At 38.2% G+C, this 23,402-nt stretch overlaps 1 protein-coding gene across 1 annotated transcript in view; it reads right to left on the reverse strand.

Moving 5' to 3' along the window:
• ATF6 (activating transcription factor 6) overlaps window positions 1-23,402 on the reverse strand; it is a 234,658-nt gene that overhangs the window by 155,449 nt on the left and 55,807 nt on the right. The window contains exon 11 of the mRNA XM_055586677.1: window positions 253-384. Within this exon, the coding sequence (XP_055442652.1) occupies window positions 253-384 (132 nt within the window). The remainder of the gene's footprint in view (window positions 1-252; window positions 385-23,402) is intronic.

Genomic DNA, 23,402 nt, shown 5'->3' on the forward strand with positions numbered 1-23,402 from the left:
AAAATAACTATATTAAAGCACTACAAACAATATACCATGTGTAATATATAATGTATGTGTTTCAACGCATATATTAGTACACACAAACTGAGATTTTAAGGTCCCAGCTCTACAAGAATTCTAAAACTGGGACAGTTTTTAAAAAGGAAATTTACCCTTAGAACTGATCTTTGTAAAATTTATGAACATCCTTGTAACGTGTTTGCTCTACTAGTTGAAATTGTGTATAAACAATTCAGATATAAATCTAACCTGTAGCTGTTTTTCTGGATGATGTCATCCGATGTGTCTTGCTCCTCTTTAGCAGAAAATCCTAGAAGATGCCTCCTTTGATTTGTAGGGTTCACACTAGGATTCATTCTCTTGGAATCTTGTTCCAACATGCTGAAAATGTTAAAATGTTAGCAAATAATTGAAAAAAAAATTTGTCATACATACGCATGCTACGTGTAGCTCTGAAGCAAATCAGAATTCTGTACACACAGCAAGAATACTAGGTACAGAGGCAAGTCAAAACAGCTTACTGATATGGTCAAATCCCTAGCTCGGCATCCTATACATACATGAAAAACAATTTTGAAAATAATTTTTCTAACTATAGAAGTACATTATTTATAAACTGTTTTAAAAAGTCAGTATTCTATATGCTTTAAACTATGAATACATCCCTGGAGAAGGACATGGCAACCCATTCCAGTATTCTCACCTGGAGAACTCCATGGACAAAGGAGCCTGGGGGGTACACTCCATGGGGTCGCAAAGAGTTGGACACAACTGAGTGACTTAGCATGTGAATATACACATATATATAAAGTAAAAATAGGTCCAATGTACATATAAACAAATTCCAAACTCAGATAATAACTAGAATAAGAAGTCTTCCTCGATGCTTCAGATTGATGTTTTCAAAGAAGAAATACTTCAAATAAAACAGGAATTATTCTCTTTATCAACAATCAAATTCACTAGATTTTCACCATCCCAGAAGGCAGGCTATCAAATAAAGTTAACAGAAATTTTTTAAATGTTGATTTACTCCTTTCTCTTCACTCTTCCTAAATCTTTCTGTATGTATCTGGGGCAAACATAGATATATATTATTGCAATAGTTATTTAACACTTTTAACTAACTAATTAAGGGCTTAGAAATCTGGCTCATCGATATGATATCTTGTGTGTTTAATTTTACAGTGCCACATATATAACTTATACTAGTCAAAATCTTCTTGAAATTCAACACAAAAGGAATTTCCCTAGGGAAGCACAAAAGAAGGGATACCAGATTCTATTTAGAGGGATGAAGTGTAGGAAGGAAATAAGGCTGATGAGAGGGTCACAGTTAAGGGCCCCGAGATTCTAAGAGAAAAGGAGTTCTTTAGGGTGTAGCACTTTGCCTCCAGATTTGGAGAAAGGGATGTTAGGTGGAAGGAAAAAGCATGCACATCACTGTAGAATCTTTTCCTGATGCCTTGTTATATTCCCCATTCTCTCCAATCCTTCACTCCTGGAGTCAACATCATCCAGTTTCTCACATGGTGTGCCGTGGCGCGCAGGCACACTACAGACTCTTCAGAGGTGTACCACCAAATGATGGTCATGGTGTAAAATCTAATTTTGCTACAACTGAGGCTCCATTTTGTTACAACTGTATCTTTCAGAAAGAATGTTCACCTGAGTGGTCAGGAACAGTATAAACCCTGCTACAAATGGGATAAAAGGCTGTGGAATATCCCACTAAACTTATGAAAACTTAGCCTGGTGAGTATTTTAGAAAACATGAGATAAGCAGTAAACAAAAACAATTTTGTAGGGAAGCCAAATGAAGAGTGTGATGATAACTGTAGAATGTGTTTTTTCTTTTCGAACCTTACATTTTGGAAAAGGGTTTATTTTTTAATCCTTTCAAGGGTGATGCCAAAAAGTCTACTTAGGAAAGTAAGCCTAAACAAAATCAAAGGTAAAAACTTCCCCCTCAGGACTTCCCTGGTGGCTCAGTGGTAAAGAATCCACCTGCTACACAGGAGACACAGGTTCAAGCCCTGATCTGCGAACATCCCACATGCTGCAGAGCAACTAAGCCCAGGCACCACAACTACTGAGCCCAGGTACCGAAGCCCAGGCACCTGAGAGCCCATGCTCCAAAAGAAGAAGCCCGTGCACCGCAGCTAGAGAGCAGCCTCCGCTCTCAGCAACTAGAGAAAAGCCCGCCCGGCAAGAGACCCAGCACAGCCGAAAATAAATAAATAAATAAATAAAATTATTTTTTTTAAAAGAACTTATCCCAGTTTACAGAATTATTCACCTCCTATCAACCTACCTCTCCATTGCATTTGTGAAATATCCACATAATAACATTCCTGTTTGGTGGAAGTACTCTGTCAATTTCACCAATGACTAGGAGAAACTCTACCACTCTAACTATTTAAGAATTGGGTCTGAACCCCACTCACATTTTATTTCTACTGGATAGTGTTGAGCTAAAAGCTCCTAGGAAGGAACAGGGTTTGGGAGAGGAGCAAATTCTGGGTGTCCCTCCCTGCAATTCACTTCAATAGGGTCCTCTTTTTTTTTTTTTTTTTTAACTAAAAATGTTTCAACTAGTACCACTGGTCTTGGTACAAGTTCTGGACTCTGTATTCAGAACATACCTAATAAGCAAGCCTTCTTCCAATATCCAAAGAAACCTAACACCCCTCAGCCCTCACTTCAGGCTTTCTTTTTCATGGCTGTAGTTTCTTCTGCATGTTCCTCTTTACAGTACAGTCTTAGGTTCCTTCAGCGTATGTGGTCACTCCCCCCTCAATATGCTTCTCAGAGATGATGTCCAGAACTGGCCACAGCACTTCTCAGGTGGTATGACCACTACAGGACGGAAAAGGGTAATTCCTTCCCATGTTCTAAATATTATTCTTCCACCAATGCAGCCTAATATCACACAGGCTTTTTTGGCAGTTACATCAGACTCTATATTGAAGTTGGTTTAATTAAAATTCCAACTCTTCTTACAAACTGACTGGACTATTACCCTCCCTTCCCTTCCCTTCTTCTCCCACTTCCAATTTAGAATTTACATAACTGAGCTTTGTGATCCAGTTGAGTAATTTACGTTAATTCCCTTTAAAATATCATTCAAGAACTTTTCAGATCCTAATTAACAACAGAAATTCTCCTTCAAAGCAAGGAACAACATGCCACCAACATCCTCAGCTGAGCTGTTGTTAAGATATCATAAAGAAAAGAAATTGAGCCCTGGAGCATGCTCCCAGGCAGCACCTTCTAAGTTTGTAAAAACATAAGTAAAACACTTATGAATTAATCATAATATCTCCTAGTCCAAAATCCCTGTCTTGACCATAGGGATATTACAAGACTGTTAAACATTCTCCTAAGATGCAAATGCAGTATAACAGTAGCTACCATTTTCTGAGCACCTTCTACGTACTAAGGAATCAAAGCTCAAAGAAAGTTGAGGCTCAAAAGAGTTTAAAGTTTGCAGAAGGTCATGCTGTGATATGCTGATTTATAAAAAGAAATATTTATTTGGTGGCAACATTTTTCTGGCCCAGAGCTCCTAACATCCTTGCGAATTTCCCAAGTGATGAGACCCATAAAGGTGCCATATGCTATGTTAATGAGGTGACTCTGGAAGGCCCTTAGGTTGCCTAAGGATGGGGGTTAGTCCCCAGAGGAATCAGTCACAGAATACAGAGTTTGAACTTTCAGTCCCAACTCGCACCCCCACCTCCAGGAAAGGGAAAGGGACTAGAGATTAGGTTCAATCACCAATGGCCAAATGACTTAATCAACCATGTCTCTGTCATGAAGCCTCCATAAAAACCCAAAACGAAGGGATTCAGGGAGCATCTGGGTTGGTGAAGATTCAGAGCCAGTGGTGAGCTTGAAGAGGTCATGGAAGCTCCCTGTCCATTCCCCCATACCTTGCCCCATGCAGCTCTTCTACCTGGCTGTTCTGGAGTTATATGCTTTAATGATAAACTGGTATTCTAGTAAGCAAAATGTTTCTCTGACTTCTGTGAGCCACTCCAGCAAACAAACAGGAACCTGAGGATTGTGGGATCCTCTGATCTATAGCTGGTTGGCCAGAAGCACAGGTGACAACATGGATTTGCAATTGATGTCTGAAGCGGGAGAGGGTAACTCTTGTAGGACTGAGCCCCTAATCTGTGGAATCTGACCTTGTCTCCACACTGGCTGCATCAGAATTAAGCTGAATTGTAGGACACCCAGCTGGTGTCGGTGCTTGTTGGTACGGGGAAAACCTCTCCATACTTTGGAACTGGATAATCAGAATCCTTAGGAGAACTGTTTGGTGGTGTGGAAAAACACACATTGGAATTGGTGTCAGAAATGTACATGCTCCGAGTAATTAATGAAGCCAGGATTTGGGTCCAGGATTAGAATATCATCACTGCCTTATGTTGACATTTCCTGGAATGACTGACTGACTCACTCATTTATTCAACATGTTCTAGACACCTATTATGTTCCAGGAATCATATTTGATACTAAAGACTCAAAGATAAAACCAAATATAGTGTGTATAAGTGTTTCTGTGTGGGTGTATGTTGCGGGGGGTGGATACAGATACAAGATAATAGAGGGATTAGCACCATAATAGCGGTTAATGCCAAATGTTACAGAAGCATATAGCTAGGGCATTTGATCTTTATCAAGAGGATCATGAAGTTATCTTTAAATGACAAGCAGTAAATAAACAGGTAGAAAAGGAGGATGGGAGTGAGAAAAGGCATTTCATGCAGACTAATATGAAAAAGGACACAGTCACAGGAGAGTATGATTTGCTTGAGAAATTGCAAGTAAAGCAGGAGAGGGTATATGGGTGGACATGTGCATGTATAAGCACAGAGGGAAAGGGACCATCGCAAAGAGAGAAGGGAGAGACGAGACTAAGAGTACTGCAAGCACTTATGGGTGGCCTCGCCTGCCGCAGTAGCAGGAAGTCTAGCAATTTATTCAATAAAAGAAACAAAACTGGTATGTTTTATTCTTGTTTTAATTTTGGTTCCCAGTTATCATGTCCCTTTCTATATCAACATCTTCCATGTGATTAATGTTAAATTCCCTGGTATAATGGGAGAAATCTATCTTCTTTCTTTTAGAAACTGATATTACCTTTGTCCCCTACCCATCTAGACTACTTGGTGACTATCACTGCCAGAAAAACAGCAGAACACTAGAACCGTTCCTCTGCTTTACCTATTTCCTGGCTAGGGATCTTAAAGCTGTTTGTGAGGCTCTCATAGGTAAGTGCTAAGTTAAAGTGGCTGCTATGGCTTCTAGGAGTAGCTTTTCCATTTTTCCTTCCCTGAATCCTACTGTCAACTAGCAATGAACACAGTTAGTTCTTCGGGATCAGAATGCACCTTCCTCCAGCACAGCGACTCTCACAAAGTGCAGTACCCAGACCAGCAGCATTAGCATCACCTGATAACTGGTTAGAAATGCAAACTCTCAGGTCCCATTCCAGTCCTACGCACCCAGAAACCCTGGAAGTGGTGCCTAACAATCTATGTTTTAACTAGCTGTCCACATAATACACGTCAATGTTTGAGAACCACTATTTTAAACTAATCTGGTTTCTCATAACATCTTTCCTACCTCAATTCCCTAAAAGTTACATGTTTTTCACAATAAATCCAACAGAAGTGAATGGTGTGGGGAAAAGGATGGGGCAATTAGATGAAATGGCTGTGGAAGGACACAATCAAAAACGATGTATGTGGTTTATGGATGATTAATAGAGTAAGTTATTTTTTAAAGGTTTATATCTATTTTATTTATTTTGCTGCACTGGGTCTTACTTACAGCATGTGGGGTTTTGATACTTGTTGCGGCATGTGGAGTCTTTAGTTGCGGCATGCGGGATCTAGTTCCCCAACCAAGGATCACACCTGGGCCCCCTGCAATGGGAGCTCAGAATCTTTGTTACTGGACCACCAGGGAAGTCCCTAAAGTAAATTATTAATAGTTCATAACCATCAGTACTTGGGAGTTTTTAAAGAGTTCTTCTACTGATTATTGTTCGTTAGATGATTTTACTACCACTATGAAAACTGGGATTTCAAGTCACAATTTATAACTGTCACAAGGAAATGCCTTGCATTTAACTATCAGTTCAGTTTACTCCATCTGTAATTGGACTGTAATCACTTAGCAGTCATAATCACTTAGCAGCTACACTTGCTAGAAATCAGTTTTAATGCTGATTGGTTTGGCCCAAAAGTGATCACTATTATTCCCACTGCCCACATGAGAAAATGATTATCAGAGTGTAATGACAAATATATGTTTAACCATAACAACTTTAATAATTTTACCCTTTTTTAGCCTGAGGACTCACTCAGATCTCATTCAATGGACTCCACAAACATGATCTTCACAACACTTTCATTACACAGAGTCAACAAAGCATTTTTAATAAGGAAGTAAGACAGAGAAGAGGCAAAAAATAAACATCCAGGCTAACAAATACATGAAAAGATGCTCAACATCACTCATTATCAGAGAAATGCAAATCAAAACCACAATGAGGTACCATCTCATGCTGGTCAGAATGGCTACCATCAAAAAGTCTATAAAAAATACATTCTGGAGAGGGTGTGGAGAAAAGGGAACCCTCTTACATTATTGATGGGAATGCAAACTAGTACAGCCACTATGGAGAACAGTGTGGAGATTTCCTAAAAAACTGGAAACAGAACTGCCATACGACCCAGCAATCCCACTGCTGGGCATACACACCGAGGAAACCAGAATTGAAAGAGACACGTGTACCCCAATGTTCATTGCAGCACTGTTTATAATAGCCAGGACATGGAAGCAACCTAGATGTTCATTGGCACATGAATGGATAAGGAAGTTGTGGTACATATACACAATGCAATATTACTCAGCTACAAAAAAAAGTCAGTTCCAATGTGGCGGATGAAACTGGAGTCTATTATACAGAGTGAAGTAAGTCAGAAAGAGAAACACCAATACAGTACATTAATGCATATATATGGAATTTAGAAAGACGGTAACAATGACCCTATATGTGAGACAGCAAAAGAGACTCAGATGTAAAGAACAGACTTTTGGACTATGTGGGAGAAGGCGAGGGTGGGATGATTTGAGAGAATAGCATTGAAACATGTATATTACCATATGTGGAATAGATGACCAGTGCAAGTTCAATGCATGGAGCAGGGCACTCAAAGCCAGTGCTCCGGGACAATCCAGAGGGATGGGGGAGGGAAGAAGGTGGGAGGGGGGAGGGGGGTTCAGGATGGGTGGACACATGTACACCCATGGCTGATTCATGTCAATGTATGAAAAAACCACCACAATACTGTAAAGTAATTAGCCTCCAATTAAAATAAATAAAATTTTTAAAAATGACTAGAAGAAGAAAAATAAAAAAGCATCCAAACAGTCTATGAGTCTCAATTTTATTATCTATCCATTTGGCCTGAATGTATTTTGAAGGCAATATATCAGGAAATTCTGTAAAGAAGCTTTTAAAGTTTTTCACTTGTTTATTTTTGGTAGTTGTTGTCCTTCGGCCCCAAGTCCTTGTAAATTTTTTTGAAGTCATTAAAATTTCTCTTAAGCTAAATTACAGAGACGCTGACTGTCCAATTCAGCTCAAAACAACTATATATGCTTCAAACTATGAAATGACTTACAGAAACTAACCATCTAAATAACTGCAAGTTTACATTTCCCTTGTTTTTATTAATATTTGAAATACATGAAGGAGCTTTATTTTACTGGCAGAATACAAGACTGTCTTCATACAACTTTGACAACACAAATATGAAGGAAGGAATTTGACAGTCAAAACAGCCAAACGTACAAAAGAGTACGAGAAAATTGTTGTTGATATGAACTTTCAGATTCTTGGCATGAGTGTTTTTGTATCATTCAGTGTCTCTTTTTGTTAATTTTGGAAAAAAATTTCCCAAAACACAAGGAGATGACTCAGTCACAATAAGAGTTAGTATAATGATTACCTGTTATAGTTCATGATATAAATAGGGTGATCTATACTCACACTTTTCATAATTAGCTTAAATCACATTCTATTCAGTATTTTCAAATAAACTAATAAATATTTTAAAAAACAGAAGTCTCTATGTCTCTGTGACCAGAAACAAGCTACCCTTCAAGAGTTACAAGTTTTAAGTCTCAGAATAACCATTACACCAACAAACGCTGCTCATGCTGGGGGTCAATGGGCCTGAAAAGCATAGATTAATAAAACATAAATAACTTTAATTTCTCCAGAAGTCTGGAAAAAGTATTATAAGAATTGTTACTTTATTTTTTAATTTATGAAATTCTAAAAGCTAACAACTGTTTCACTTATGAAGCCAACTTAATTATTAAGATATGATTTCAAATACCCAATTTTCATACCAAGTAGCTCAACAAAAAATGGCACATCTCCAAATCTATACTACTTGTCACAAACCTGTTTCCTTATGGTACCAGCTGGTCAATTTCAAAGTCAAGCCATTTCAGCAGGTAAGAATCTTACTGGTTCCCATCCCCAAAAGAAACCCATTTGCTGGTATTGCTCTCCCTGAACACTGCACATGAAAAACTGAAATCACTTTAGGATTTGGAAAGAGCAGGAAGATCCTTAGGTTTTAATGTGGAATAGTGGAAAGAACACAAAATTTGGAATCAAGAGATGTGGATTCAACATGTGGCTCTGAGACTCCCCGAGTCATTGTGGGAAAGCTGGTTAACTTCTCCGAGCCTCCAATCCTCTCAAGAAAAATAAATCTTTCACAGCAGTTTTCAAAGATTCAAATGATATGATGGATGAGAACATGCCTTATAAATCAGAAAGGAAGATGACACAGCAGTTAGTGGCACAGCTTGTCTTCCTGCCTGCCAAGGTTCAGGCTATCCTCAACATAGCAACTGGAGTGACTGTTTTAAAATCTAGGTCAGATGACTATGTCACTCCGCTGCTCAAAACCTTCAGATGGCTCCCCATTTGTATCACGGTAAAAGCCCAAATCTTTAAAATGACCAAGGCCTCGCTAAGTTTATTCCCTCCCTGTACCTAACCTCTCTGGCCCCATCCCCTACTACTCTCCCCCTCATTCACTTTAGTCCAACCACACCGACCCCCTTGCTTTTCCTGGGAACATGCAAGGCACACTTCCACCCTAACACCTTTGTTCCCTCTGCCTGGAATGCTCTTTCCCCAAACATCCATATGGATAATTATCACTTTTAAGCCTTGGTTCAAATGTCTACTTTACAATGACAACTATTTAAAACTACAATTCCAATAACCACCCTCACACTTGTAAAACTGTTTACCCTACTGTATTTTATCCCTTTTTTCTATCATTTTACTTATTATGTTTACTATCTGTATGTTCCTGTATGCATATTTTGTTCTAAGACAATGCCTAACCCACAGGAGGGATTTCTTTTTTTTTTTTCCTTAAGTAACAAATGTTATTTTATGTAACATTCTGCCTCTTGCCAGGAGAAAAAATCCAGATCTTTATTTTAGAGAAAACTAAGGCACAATTCAAGAATAGCAGGTGGTGAACTCATTATTATACCATCTCCAGATGCAGGAACAGGAAATTATCTTAATTTTCATTGAAACTGAAGCTAAAGACAGGGAGTTCTCAAGGGAGTTCTCCAAATCTTAAAAAAGCTATTTTTCTCTGTTTATTGAATGGTTCACAGATGATTTTTGCAGAGTTGTAGTAACTGGGGGCAATTTACTAGAAACAGAAATTTGAAGCAATAGATCAATAGTCAAGATTAAAAAAAAAAAATAATTCCTCTAAATAGTAGTTCTCAGAACCACGGATTACCAGACCTGGAGAAGAAACACATACGTACAGCAGCAGTTTGCCAAGCAAGCCGGCAAGAGCAAGAAGACAACCTGAGATTCTTTCATCCATTCAACGAACAATTATAAAACAAGTACTCTTCTAACAGGCAGTGTTCATTCTTGGAATCTAGTCACTAGACTCTGAGAAAGGCCAAGCAGCTTGCGGAGTGGTCCAACTAAAGGAAGAAGGAAACCCCTAGCCAACAGCCCTGGCTCAGTCCCGGTTGAGGCCAGCACCAACCTGCTGGCTATGATGAGTGAGCCATCTCCAAGCAGGTCCTCCACCCTGAGTCAACCCCGCTGACACTCCATGGAGCAAACAACTGCTGTCTCTAGTGAGCACCTCCCAAACTGCTGGTGTTTCAGCAAAGTAAATGACTGTTGTTGTTTTAAGCTCTTAAGTTTTGGGGTGGTTTGCTACACAGCAATTGATAACTAATACACTCTAGTTATTAAATTGCTGAAGTCAATAAATCAATATTTAATACAATAAGTTTGTGTGTGAACAACTCTTCAGTATCCTCTCACTTGAAAAAGGCATGCTCTAATCATTCTTAAATGACTATAAATTTCAGTGCAATCTCTTCTGTTATAGTCCCATCAATCCCATCAACCCATAAAATAAATATTTTCTCCTTTCACATCCAATCTTTAGCTTTAGGGAAACAGGTAACATTATTGGATCTTTTTCTCTGCATAAATGGCTGTTGTTCTATTAATGATTAACACAAGGGCTCCAAATACAAACAGAATTCTAGCTCTGTGGAATGTTAGCTATGACTTCAGTTTCCTCATCTGTAAAATGGAGAAAATAATACTTACCTTATAGTTCAATATATAAAGTGCTTAGATTAGTACTTGCTGCACAGCAAATGTTTGACAAATAAAAGCTCAACAGCGAAACACTTAAAAACTGCTACCTTTACCAACCAAACACAGGTGGTATCAGCAAACAGGCAGATTATTCTGAAACTGTCTTCACTTTTGTACTCATCTTTTTTTCCAACTCTCTTATTTCCATTTATCTCTCATTTTCAAATTCACATTATACAGAAAAAGGGGGAAGGAAAATTAAAGTAAGTAATGAAGCCTTATTGAGAATTCCAATAAAAGGGTTGAGTTGCTGTTGTTTAGTCACTAAGTTGTGTCTGACTCTTTTATGACCCTATGAACTGTAGCCCGCCAGGCTCCTTCTGTCCATGGGATTTCTCAGGCAAGAATACTACAATGGGTTGCCATTTCCTTCTCCAGGGGATCTTCCCGACCCAGTGATCAAACTCACGTCTCCTGTATTGGCAGGGGGATTCTTGACCACTGAGCCAACAGGGAAGCCCAAAAGGGTTCAGACAGAAAGCCACATAAAGCATACAGAGTATCTGTGATTCCCCAATATTAGCTTCTCAGAGCCCATGGGTTGTGATAAATTGACTGGTAACATAAGATATCAATGCCAGTTTATGTTCACAACACACAGACACCATGAAGTCTAGATGCATAGCACACACTCACACTTCTTGCTACACTAGCTATAACTCAGTTAAAAACCATCCGTGAAGTGAAAGTGAAGTCACTCAGTCGTGTCTGACTTTCTGTGATCCCATGGACTGTAGCCTACCACACTCCTCCGTCCATGGGATTTACCAGGCAAGAGTACTGGAGTGGGTTGCCATTTCCTTCTCCAGAGGATCTTCCCAAGCCAGGGATCAAACCTGGGTTTCCCGCATTGTAAGCAGACACTTGACCATCTGAGCCAAAAACCATCTGTAGAATATACCTTATAATATAAGTTTCAAATGTTTACTGAAATGACAGAATAGGTCAAATCTGGAGAAAATAAGACATTAAACTTCTAGGCAAACTGCCTAGAAACAACATATAATAATTACATATATATTTTACAAAATCAAAAGTTTCAAAGTTATTTTATACTACCTTAATATTAAGCCAGACCCTCACCTATTACAAAGTAAAGCTAAGTATCCCTCTATTATTTATGTTTTGCACAGCTCAGTATTGAAAATGGTGTTTGAAAAAGCTATTTTAAACAATCAGCTACTGGTCCTTGTTTCACATTAAACTAAGATTTACAGACTAAAGAAAATATCAAAGTAACCAACTTAAACTCTGACAGTTTTCTCATCTGCCCTAGTCTCTCACTGATGCCCTCTCACAAGACAGAGGCAGCAGAAGTTACCACATTATCTCCTTTTACCTTTGAAAGTAACATAGTGACTGACTTACTCGAGGTATTAAAAGAAGTTAGCAAAGAATGTACCTTTCTGATTTCAACTGCTTTCCCTTCACTATGACAAGTCAGGTCTGAGGGGAAAGGTAGCCAAGTGATAGTTATAAGGCCATTGCAATACTCCTTATTCGCCTCTCTATATGTAACTCACAAGAAAGCCAAAACTAAAGGAAATCATCAACAGAATTTTCCATGCCCTCAAAACGCTGCACTGTTGATAGACTCTATGTCATTTTTTTAAACAAAGGGTGAAATCCTATAGGGACTAGAAGAAAAGAGAACCAATTACTTTGCACAGATTCTTTTTTGAAGAACATGAATAAATTAGACATTTGGGAAAAGAACTAATCTTAGGTCTCCTGGCTGGCTGGCTAAGTCACTTCAGTCATATCTAACTTTTTGCGACCCCACGGACTGTAGCCCACTAGGCTCCTCTGTCCATGGGATTCTCCAGGCAAGAATACTGGAGTGGGTTGCCATTTCCTTCCTCGGTTAGGTCCGCTGCTGCTAAGTCACTTCAGTCGTGTCCCACTCTGTGTGACCCCATAGACGGCAGCCCACCAGGCTCCACCATCCCTGGGATTCTCCAGGCAAGAACACTGGAGTGGGTTGCCATTTCCTTCTCCAATGCATGAAAGAGAAAAGTGAAAGTGAAGTTGCTCAGTCATAATCGACTCTTAGCGATCCCATGGGCTGCAGCCTACCAGGCTCCTCCGTCCATAGGATTTTCCAGTCAAGAGTACTGGAGTGGGGTGCCATTGCCTTCTCCGGTTAGGTCCGCTACCTCTCTGCAATCCCAGAGTCAGTAACACCTAGTATTTAGATGTATAGTATTTCTTCAGTTTATGTGTCACTTTGATAAATGTGGAAAGTACTTTTAGCCAAAAACTGGAATTAGATTTCATTTTAAAGTCTAGCTGAACAAAACCATGTATACTTGGTGGTTTGAAGTCTGACATATAAGTTACAGAGTAACTTTTAACCTAAAGCCAATAGTGATATCATACAGCAAAGTGTGCTCAGCAACTGAATAAGGGGAAAAATTGAAGCCAGATTTGGAGACAGGCTCATCTCATATAGGAAAGTTAGAACTCTTCCTATAAAAATAATGAAAAGCTGACAAACAGAGAATACTGGAATTAGAGACATTTTATTTCTAACCAGTTCCAGGCAACTCAAATTCAATACCGTATTCTCTGTGGTGATCTTTTCGCTAATAACATAGTGTCCTAAGAAACCACAGAGTAGCTGGCCCCTACGGAGTATGATTTGCCTTCCTCACCCAAGTCTGATGTCTTAAACTGTAAAGATTATGGTTCTTATGAGAGGACAGCACCTAACCCTGGACAAAGGAAAAGTATTATCAATTTCAAACCCTTGCTAATTTTGTTGTTGTTCAGTGGCTAAGTCATGTCCAACTCTTTGCGACCCCATGGACCACAGCATGCCAGGCTTCACCCTTCTGTCCTTCACCATCTCCTGAAGCTTGCTCAAACTCAAATCCATTGAGTCTGTGATGCCATCCAACCATCTCATCCTCTGTCACCCCCTTCTCCTCTTGTCTTCAATCTTTCCCAGCATTAGGGTTAAGACTTAGTATATTTAAAACCTCCTAAGAATGCTTCTTTATTATTTGCAGAAAAGGAGAATGGTTAAAGTGACTTTTTAAATATGTAGAAAGGGGAAGAAGTAACAAAGGAATCTATATACTGCAGTCCTATGTGCCAGGAAGAAGTTCCTCTTATAGGATTCTGTCATGGCTCTTATTCTCTCCAAAACACAAGTTCATAAATTTCCTCAATTATATAAAACAAACCTAGGAATATACAAGTGCCTATCCAGAGATTTTAAAAAATTTCTTTCACATGTATTATCTTCCAATTTAACGGGTAAGCATGCTTACAATCACCATAGGGGTCGATGTATAGAAAGGAAGAAATATAAAATTATACACAGTAGTTTTCAACCCTGGACACACCTCAGGATTATCTAAAGAAAAATGCTTTATTTAAAAGGAAATGATTTAGACCCATCTCATTAGATTCCATACATTAGGGGTAGGGCTCAGTTAGCTGTCTTTTTAAGATTTTCATAGTGATTATGTACAGGCAAGGTTGAAAACCACTGTAGAGAGAATTTAACAAAAAGTCATCCAAACTATTAAGGAGAAAAGGAAAATTAGCAAAACATCAGACAAACTTCTGTGATAAAAGCTGTTGCCCTACCATCATTCAAGAGTCAAGAAAACTCAGAATATAATAAAGGTAATAATAAACAACAAATTACAAGTAGTAGCATTCAGACTGATGTTTTTCCAACTAGATCTTAATCACTTTGTTTTACGAAGAAGGAAGTATTTTTAGCACAATTTGTTGCTGGTTACACTTTATTTGCTAACAGAACCTTTTAGAAATTCTTTTCTTTCTATCAAAATTTATCTATTTTCCTCCCCTCTTTCCTTATTTCCCCCTCATTTCTTAAATTAATTCAACTTCCCTCCATGAAGAAGTATTTTTACAAGTGTCTAAAATGAACACTGCCCATTTTCCCCACCTCACTATATTTCCTGAATATTTGTATAATGCTGAGATTTACACCAACCCTTGGGGTGAGGAGCAAGTTAAACTTACCTAATGTCAAAGCTGTCATGAAGTTAAACTTAAAACAATGAAACTTCCAAGTCAAATAGAAACACAGCATAGAGAAGCAATGAAAAACTATGTCTTCAGTATGAACAACATCAGGTATGATTTTTGACTACTCCTTGGAAGTAGGGACCCAACAGGAGGGAACCCTAAAGACAAGTCCTCTCCCTAACAACAAAAATATTAATATCTCTTGCTCAACCTCATAACATTTAAAACATAATAACCAATTATACCAGACCCTATCCAATTTCAGTGTCTGTTAGAAGGTTTAGTGTATGAAAAATGATTAGATGAAACTACATTTATAGTACAGGAAGTAGTAGTAATGAGATAAAGAAAACAGATATGAGAATTAAACTATCTTAGAAAATGTACAATCAGAAAAAATAAAGAAAACAGAGTCAGTTGTAAGAGGCCCAGGATTTGGGGGTTCAGCATGGTGGGGGGCACATGAGCACCTGTGGCTGATTCACATCAATGTATAGCAAAAACCACCACAATACTGGAAAGCTGTTATCCTCCAATTAAAATAAATCAATTAGTAAAAAAAAAGTTTCTTTGCCATTTTTTTTTAATTTTTTTTAATTTTATTTTTTAACTTTACAATATTGTATTGGTTTTGCCATATATCAACATAAGAGGGGGATAGCTTCTTTTCCACTTCCGTGGAACCTTTTATATTATACTTTGGTTACTGTCAGGCGTCATACATTTCCCTTGGAATGTTTATCTCTCCTTCTTTCCTTATAAATTTTTAATTTTACTCTCCTCTGTAAAAGTCTTTCTTTACAATAATTATCTCCATCTATTTCCCTCTTCTCAGTACAACACTCACAACATACACCAGTTACTTGGTACTTGCTATAACACATCCTTGCATTAGTCACTGTTTATGCTGTTCTCCTTCATTGTGAGCATGATGGCCTATGTGACCTGGACACAGTCCATCCTTTCAGCCTAACTGCTTACCATTCTCTACCATATAACCTACGTTCATTCACATTCAATCATTCATTTCACTTAGTCACTCAATTGTCATCCAACAAATATTTATCAAGTAGCTATAATATGTCAAACACAATCTAAAAGCAAGGTAAAAAAATTTTTTTAATAATAAAAATAAATAAGAACAAGGTAAGCTCTAGCCATCCCTGACTGCAGCTTACTGTAGGTTAACAGCCATCTTCCTTCACCTCTCCAAGCATTTATCCAGAATATTCCCTCTGCCTGGAAGGCCATTCCCACTTTGTCACCATGATTAAACCTTTCCTCACAATTCAGTGCAACATGTGTCTACAATGTACTACGCACAATACAGATGCTGAGAATATATGTATATATCTTTTTAAAAAAAAAAAAATAAAAAAGGAGGGAATTTCCTGGCAGTCCAGTGGTCAGGACTTGAAGCTTTCACTGCAGGAGCCCAGGTTCAACTCCTGGTTGGGGAACTAAGACCCTGAAAGCCATGCAGCATGGCTGAAAGGACTCAAGGAGTCAGTGCAGTGATGACAGACAGACCAACAAATAGTCAGCAGATCGTGCTGCCTTCTATTATCTACACACAGGGCAATATGGGGCACTGAAAAGAGATACTAAGCCCAGCCCAGTCAGAAATGCGCAGAAGACCTAAACAAACATTTCCTCAAAGAAGATATGCAGATAGCCAATAAACACATGCTGCTGCTGCTGCTGCTGCTAAGTCACTTCAGTCGTGTCCGACTCTGTGTGACCCCACAGACGGCAGCCCACCAGGCTCCCCCGTCCCTGGGATTCTCCAGGCAAGAACACTGGAGTGGGCTGCCATTTCCTTCTCCAATAATAAACACATGAAAAGCTGCTTAACATCATTCATTATCAGAGAAATGCAAATCAAAACTAAAATGAGGTATCACCACACACAGGTCAGAATGGCCATTATCAAAAACCTACAAACAATAAACGCTGCAGAGGAGGTGCAGAAAAAGGAACCCCCTTGCAGTGTTGGTGGGAATGTAAATTGATACAGCCACTATGGAGAACAGTGTGGAGATTCCTTAGAAGACTAGAAATAAAACCACCATATGAGCCAGCAATCCCACTACCGGGCATATACCCTGAGGAAACCGTAATTCAAAAAGGCACACGTGCCCCCAGCGTTCACTGCAGCACTACTGACAACAGCCAGCACGCGGAAGCAACCTCGACACCCGCTGACGGGCGAGCAGGTCAAGAGGCTGCGGTACATGCACACAACAGGGTATCGCTCAGTCACAAGCAAGAAGGAATTTCTGTAGCTGAACCTAGGTGGGTGAACCGAGCGCCTGTTACACAGAGTGAAGTAAGTCAGAAAGAGAAAAACAAAGATCATATATTAACACACATATACATATGGAATCTAGAAAAATGGCACTGATGAACATATTTACAGGGCAGGGAGAGAGACACAGACAAGGAGAACAGACCTGGGACAGGGCAGAGGAAGGAGAGGGCGGGACCAACAGAAAGAGTAGCCCTGAAACATATATTACCACACATCAAGGGAAAGCCAGCAAGAACTTGCTGTGCGGCGCAGGAGCTTAACATGTTGCTCTGTGACAACCCAGAGCAGTGGGCTGGGTGGAGGCGGGAGGTTCAGGAGAGAGGGGAAATATGTGTACTTATGGCTGACTCAGGTTCTTGTACAGCAGAAATCAACACAACATTGGAAAGCACTTCTCCTTCAATTTAAAAAATACTTAGCCTAGCCTAGGGTGAGTTCAAGTTGTTCAATGCCAATTCTTAAATCTAAAAATAACAATTCCTTTGCTTTTCTTTATAGCTATACCATATAAGCACACACATACATAATGTACAGTTTTCCTGATTTGAACTTGATATAATCATATTTTAAATATTTTTCTGATTTTTCCCACACAGCATGGGTACTTCCTACAAAGTCTGATAAACAGCATTTTAATATCTAATTTAATACCAAATTTCATTATGACTTCTTCTTTGATCTATGGGTTATTTAGAACTGTGCCTTTTAATTTTTAGTGGTTTAGAAGTTCTTAGTTTCATCTTGTTTGTTATTGATTTCTAGCTTAATTGCACTGACAGTGAATATATTCCATATGTTAATTTTTGAAATTTGCTGATATTTCCCTTATGGCCTAGTACAGATTAATTTTTTAACACTTTCACATATGGTTGGAAAACTATTGACAGATGCAGTTGTATATACATATGGCCACCAGATAAAATTTAATAATGACTATAATCAAATCTTCTGTATCTTTGTAGATTTTCTTGTCTATGTGGTCAATCAATTATTGAAAGAGGTATGCTAAAATTTCCCACTATGGCAGCAGAAGGTCAGTTTCTCCTGTAGGTCTGTCAGTAATTGTTTACAAGGAATATTACTGGGAACATACTAATTTAGAATTATAATATCTTCCTGGTAGACTAAACCTTTAAATCAACATGTAGTGACTAAGTCTAACACTGCTTTTCTCCTTAAGTATATGTGTCTGATACTAGGCTTTCTTTTAACTATTATTTGTTTTTTCCATCCTCTGACCACCTACTTTTTTGCAGCTTTATGCTTTTAGGTGTTTCTCTTATAAACAGCATAAAGCCGAATTTTGCTTTTCTCCCCAATCCAGTCTGACAATCTTTGCTTTCTAAATGCAGAGTTCAGTACATTTCCACTCATTGTGATTACAGAAAATATTATAGATTCATTTTTACATCAGTATTTTGTACTTTCGTAATTGAGCTGTTTATTTCTCTCTTAATGCCATCTTTTGGAATGAATCTGTCTACCTCATTCCACGATACACTAGACTTAGCAATGATATATTCTAATTATATTTTGCTAGAGGTTACCCTTCAAAACTTTAAAATATCAATTTAACACTCTTAACATAGTCATTATCTTTACCTACTTCTCAAACAATACAAACTTTGAATACGTTAAGTCCAGCTACACCCCTCACAATTTATCAGTTACTATTATCCAGAAATTACAGTAGTCGCCCTTTATCTGTGGTATTGCTTTCTGCAGTTTCAGTTACCTGTGGGTAACCACAGACTTCCCTGATGGTACAGTGGATAAGCCAGTGCAGGGGACATAGGTTTGATCCCTAGTCCAGGAAGCTCAACTACTGAAGCCTGCTCCCTCTAGGGCCTGCAAGCCACAACTACTGAGCTCCTGGCTGCAACCGCTGCAGCCTGCAGGCCCAAGAGCCTACGCTCTACAACAAGAGAAGCCACCAAAGCAAGAAGCCAGCACACGGCAACTAGAGAGTAGCCCTTGCTTTTTGCAACTAGAGAAAATCTGAGCCCAGCAACAAAGACTCAGCGCAGCCTAAAAAAATAAAAATATATGAAACATACCAGAAATAAACAATTATTGTTTTAAATTGCGCACTGAGTGGCATGATGAAATCCTGAACTGTCCTGCTCAGTCCCACCTTTCAAGACGTCCATTTCCCTTTGCTCAGTGTATCCCGCTGGCAAGTCACTTTGCAGACATCTCAGATACCAGGTCAACTGTCACAGTATCGATACTGCAGTGCTTGTGTTCCAGTAACCCTCATTTTACTTAATAATGGCAAACAAGTGCAGGAGCAGTGATGCTGGCAATCTGTACATGCCAAAGAGAAGCCATAAAGTCCTTCCTTTATTTGAAAAGGTAAGGTTCTCTACTTAATAAGAAAAGGAAATAAATTGTATGCTGAGGTTGCTAAGACCTATGTAAGAACAAATCTATCCATGAAACTGCGAAGAAGGGAAAAGAAATCCGTACTAGTTTCATCATCACATCTCAAGCTGCAGAAGTTATGGCCACAGTGTATACATGCTTAGTTAAAATGGAAAAGGTACTAATTTCTGAGAGAAAAACAGGTCACATTCACATAATTTTTCTTACAGTATATTGTTATAACTATTCTATTATTAGTTACTGCTGTTATTCTTACTGTGCCTAGAAATTAAACTTTATCATGGGTATGTACATATGGAAACAACATAGTGTGTGTGTATATACATATATGTAGTATTCTATACTATCCATGATTTTAACCATCCATGAGGGGTCTTGGAACATACCCCGCAAGGATAAGTGGGTGGAGCTAATACTAAACTTCTGTCTTGATTTGTTTTAGACACTGTTAATGTTTTATACCATCAACTTGTTTTAGTTTCATCCATAAAAGATTTGAACCCTTTCAGTAAATATTTTGGAACTAAAAAAAAAAAGTTTCGATCACATTTATTATTTTTGTTGTTGTTGCTGGCTACTCATTTCTAGGTCTCAAACTCTTTTGAGTCCATTTTCCTTCTTCCTTAATACCCTGACACTTCTGAAGACTACAGGAGATTTTGGACGTCCCTCAAATCTGGCCTTATCTAATGTTTCTTCATGATAAAATCCAGGTTATGGATTTTTGGCAAGATTATCCCTTTCAGTGCATCACATCAGGAGGTACAAGATGTCAGTACGTCTCACGACTGATTATTGATTATCGGTTACTTTGATTATTTAGTTATGGCAGTATAACCCCATGCCTCTTAATAGTGCTCATGTTTTCCATCTCTATGTTTCTATGTTACGTTCTGCATAATTTCTTCAGCTCCATCTTCCCATTTACTATTTATTTCTCCAAATGTGTCTAATTTTTTGTTTTAACATGTGCATTACTTTTCTAATTCAAACTTTTTAATTATCACATTTCCAGATTTTTTTCTTTTTTTTTTTTTTTTTTTTCTGTGAAAGAAGTTTTGATAAAGTCTGAATGAGTCCTTTTTCTTTCAGTTCTCTGAAAAGTTAAAGGTTGTCCTAATGCAATTTTTTTTTCTTCCAGCTAGTTATAACAGGAATATCCAAATGCCAAACTCCTCTATTTGAGTTTTTGGTATAGCTTTTGTGTCTAATAATAAAAGCCAAGATTTATACTGTTGAGTAGAGACATCGGCCATTGCCCCCATACATCAAATGGACCAAGGGGGCATTTTCTATTAAATAAAGACTATGTTGGTTACAGTTTCCATTTCTTCCACACAGAGGTACAGGTAAAGGATAATTTAGATTTTTTTTAAAGCTCCTGATGAGAGAATCATGAGTCTAATCTATTCCCAAAATATTGATCATGAATCTAAGTAAGGGACTCAGTTTTTTAAAAGAAAAGTCCCTTTTCCTCCCCAGATTTCCTTTGGAGGGCTTAGATTTCCCATTAATTTGTTTTAATTGTGAAAACATCTCTTTCTCTTAGGGTGTATGAAGTTTATCTATTAGTACAGATAACATGAAGTGACAGTTTATTTGCAATTGAAATGTTCTTACCCAAAAATTCTTGTAGCTTATGGCAGTGTGTGTATATATATATATATAGGAAAAGGAAATGGCAACCCACTCCAGTATTCTTGCCTAGAGAATCCTGTGGACAGTATTCTTGCCTAGAGAATCCTGTGGACAGAGGAGCCTGGTGGGCTGCTGTCCATAGGGTTGCACAGCGTCGGACTGAAGCGACTTAGCATGCATGCATGTATGTATATTTACTTTCTAGTGGCGTTTTTTTTATTTTTTTTTTTAATTTTATTTTATTTTTAAACTTTACATAACTGTATTAGATTTTTTTCAAAATGTCCTGATCAATTCTGATAGTCTTTTGTTCTTTCATCTTACTTTAACTCCCTCTTTTAACATACTTATATTTTGTATCTATTAATTCAAATATCTGTAGTCTTTCAGAGTGTCACTCTGTAGTTTATCTCCTCTAACTCTTGCTCGTGGTAGCCTGTTTGCTGGTGTGTTTAATAATTTGGAGGAGGTGTGGGGATGCGGATTCATGTTCGACTGAAATCCTACCTTTGGCAATTTTTTAGATGTCTATTTAAAGTGCCTTTCTTTGAGAAGGACTGGCATTTGCTTTGGCCAAGAGACTAGTAGTAGCACCAATAGAGGACTGCTTAAACTAGATTTTTGTCTTGGTTTTTTGGAGGCCACACAAGTAGTATAAACTCAGGCTCAAACCTGCATGAGTTAGGGCCTGTGGTAAAGAGAAAATTTTTTTTTAATTCTACTCAAAGTCAAGGTACTTTGCAACACTCCCCCTCTGTGGTATGGCAATCTACTTTTTTTTCTTTTAGCAACCAAGAATGGTATTCTTTGGAAGTCCTGACTTTATTTGGGTGGGGGTAAGGAGGGCTTCAGTTGCGACTTTTCACTTTGCTTGCGTCCAGAGCTCTCTTTCCTGTTCCCAGATGCTAGGCCAAAAGGATAAGGAAATAACTCCAGGACAAACACTACTTCCAGTGATAGCTTACCACATGGATTCATGTTAGCAGAGTATTGCTGGCTTCCAAGAAATCCTTCCTTTTTCCTCAGTTCAGCCATGAAATAAGAGTTTTGACTTGTTTTTTAACCTAGCATTTTCTGGTATACTAAAATGCAAAGTTTCTCTCTACCTCTAGCCCACCATATTGCCAAAAACAGACATCTTTAAGGTTTTTTTGAATAATGATAGGGAAAAAAAATGCTTTAGGGTTTAGTAGAAAAGGCAGAGTTTTTAATGATAATTTTTAAAAAGAGATCTGGATTAAATTTCAGGTTCTTTATAAAATATGACTAATAATCATAGACTCAACCTCGATGAGTAGAAAGTGAGAAGAGGGTTTCCTACCAATTCATTTGTCCTGTTTGGCTATTCCCTGCTGCCCAGAGTTACTGTTTTTATAGACCACCCAGAATAGGCCAGTGCCTTGAATTCTGTGCCAAAAATCACTAGATGCCCTCTTTACCATCTACACAATATCAATTAGGTCAGAAAAATTAACCCTTTTAAGTCTATTTAGTTTATTTTCTTTTTCGGTGTAATAACTATTCAGGTACGCAAAACTCTTCAAACTAGTCAGTTTTGCTTACACATTACTTTGACAAAACTCTGTTACTTTAGACGTAAGATGTATTTACATTTCATCACCAAGTGCCTTCAGGAAATGTTTCTTAAGGCATACCTATATTTGGCAAACGTGTGTTATATATTTTCTCACTTGGACCCATACCAGTAAGGCACAAAAGTTCAATTCTCCACTGAACATCTGAAACAACATTAACAACACTATTATGGTAATGTGATCTCTTCTGAAAGAGTTCAGGTTCCTAAATCTAAAATGCTTTTGAAATCTCTGATTAAAATGTCTATTCGTCTGGCCAGACTTAGTTTTGCGGTACCTGAGAAAAGTTGAGTTAGAACTCATGGTGTTATTTAAAAGCCTATGCAGTTTCTATACCAATTAAAGCAGAATAATGCTTGCTTTATATATACATATATATATATACACACACACACACAAGGCCACGGATGTGGAAGTTGTTCAATAAATATCTTCCAGGTGGTACTAATAAGGTTCAACTAGGGAGTTCCTGTTCCTCTGGCAGACTCCCAGGCCTGAGAAGATCCTCTGTCGCACAGTGAAAAAGACTGCAAACGGTGAGGTCAATTAAGAAATACTTCTGAATAATATACATGATGGAACATCTTCATACCCAACATTTGCTTCAGGGGTAGATTTCAGTCTTTCAAGTCATTGTTGCTCTCTAGCTTTGATATTTCACTGTTTGTGCCTAATTTTCTCCAGAAGAAATAATTCC

Source organism: Bubalus kerabau, chromosome 6 (genome assembly GCF_029407905.1).
Source record: "Bubalus kerabau isolate K-KA32 ecotype Philippines breed swamp buffalo chromosome 6, PCC_UOA_SB_1v2, whole genome shotgun sequence".
NCBI lineage: Eukaryota > Metazoa > Chordata > Mammalia > Artiodactyla > Bovidae > Bubalus > Bubalus kerabau.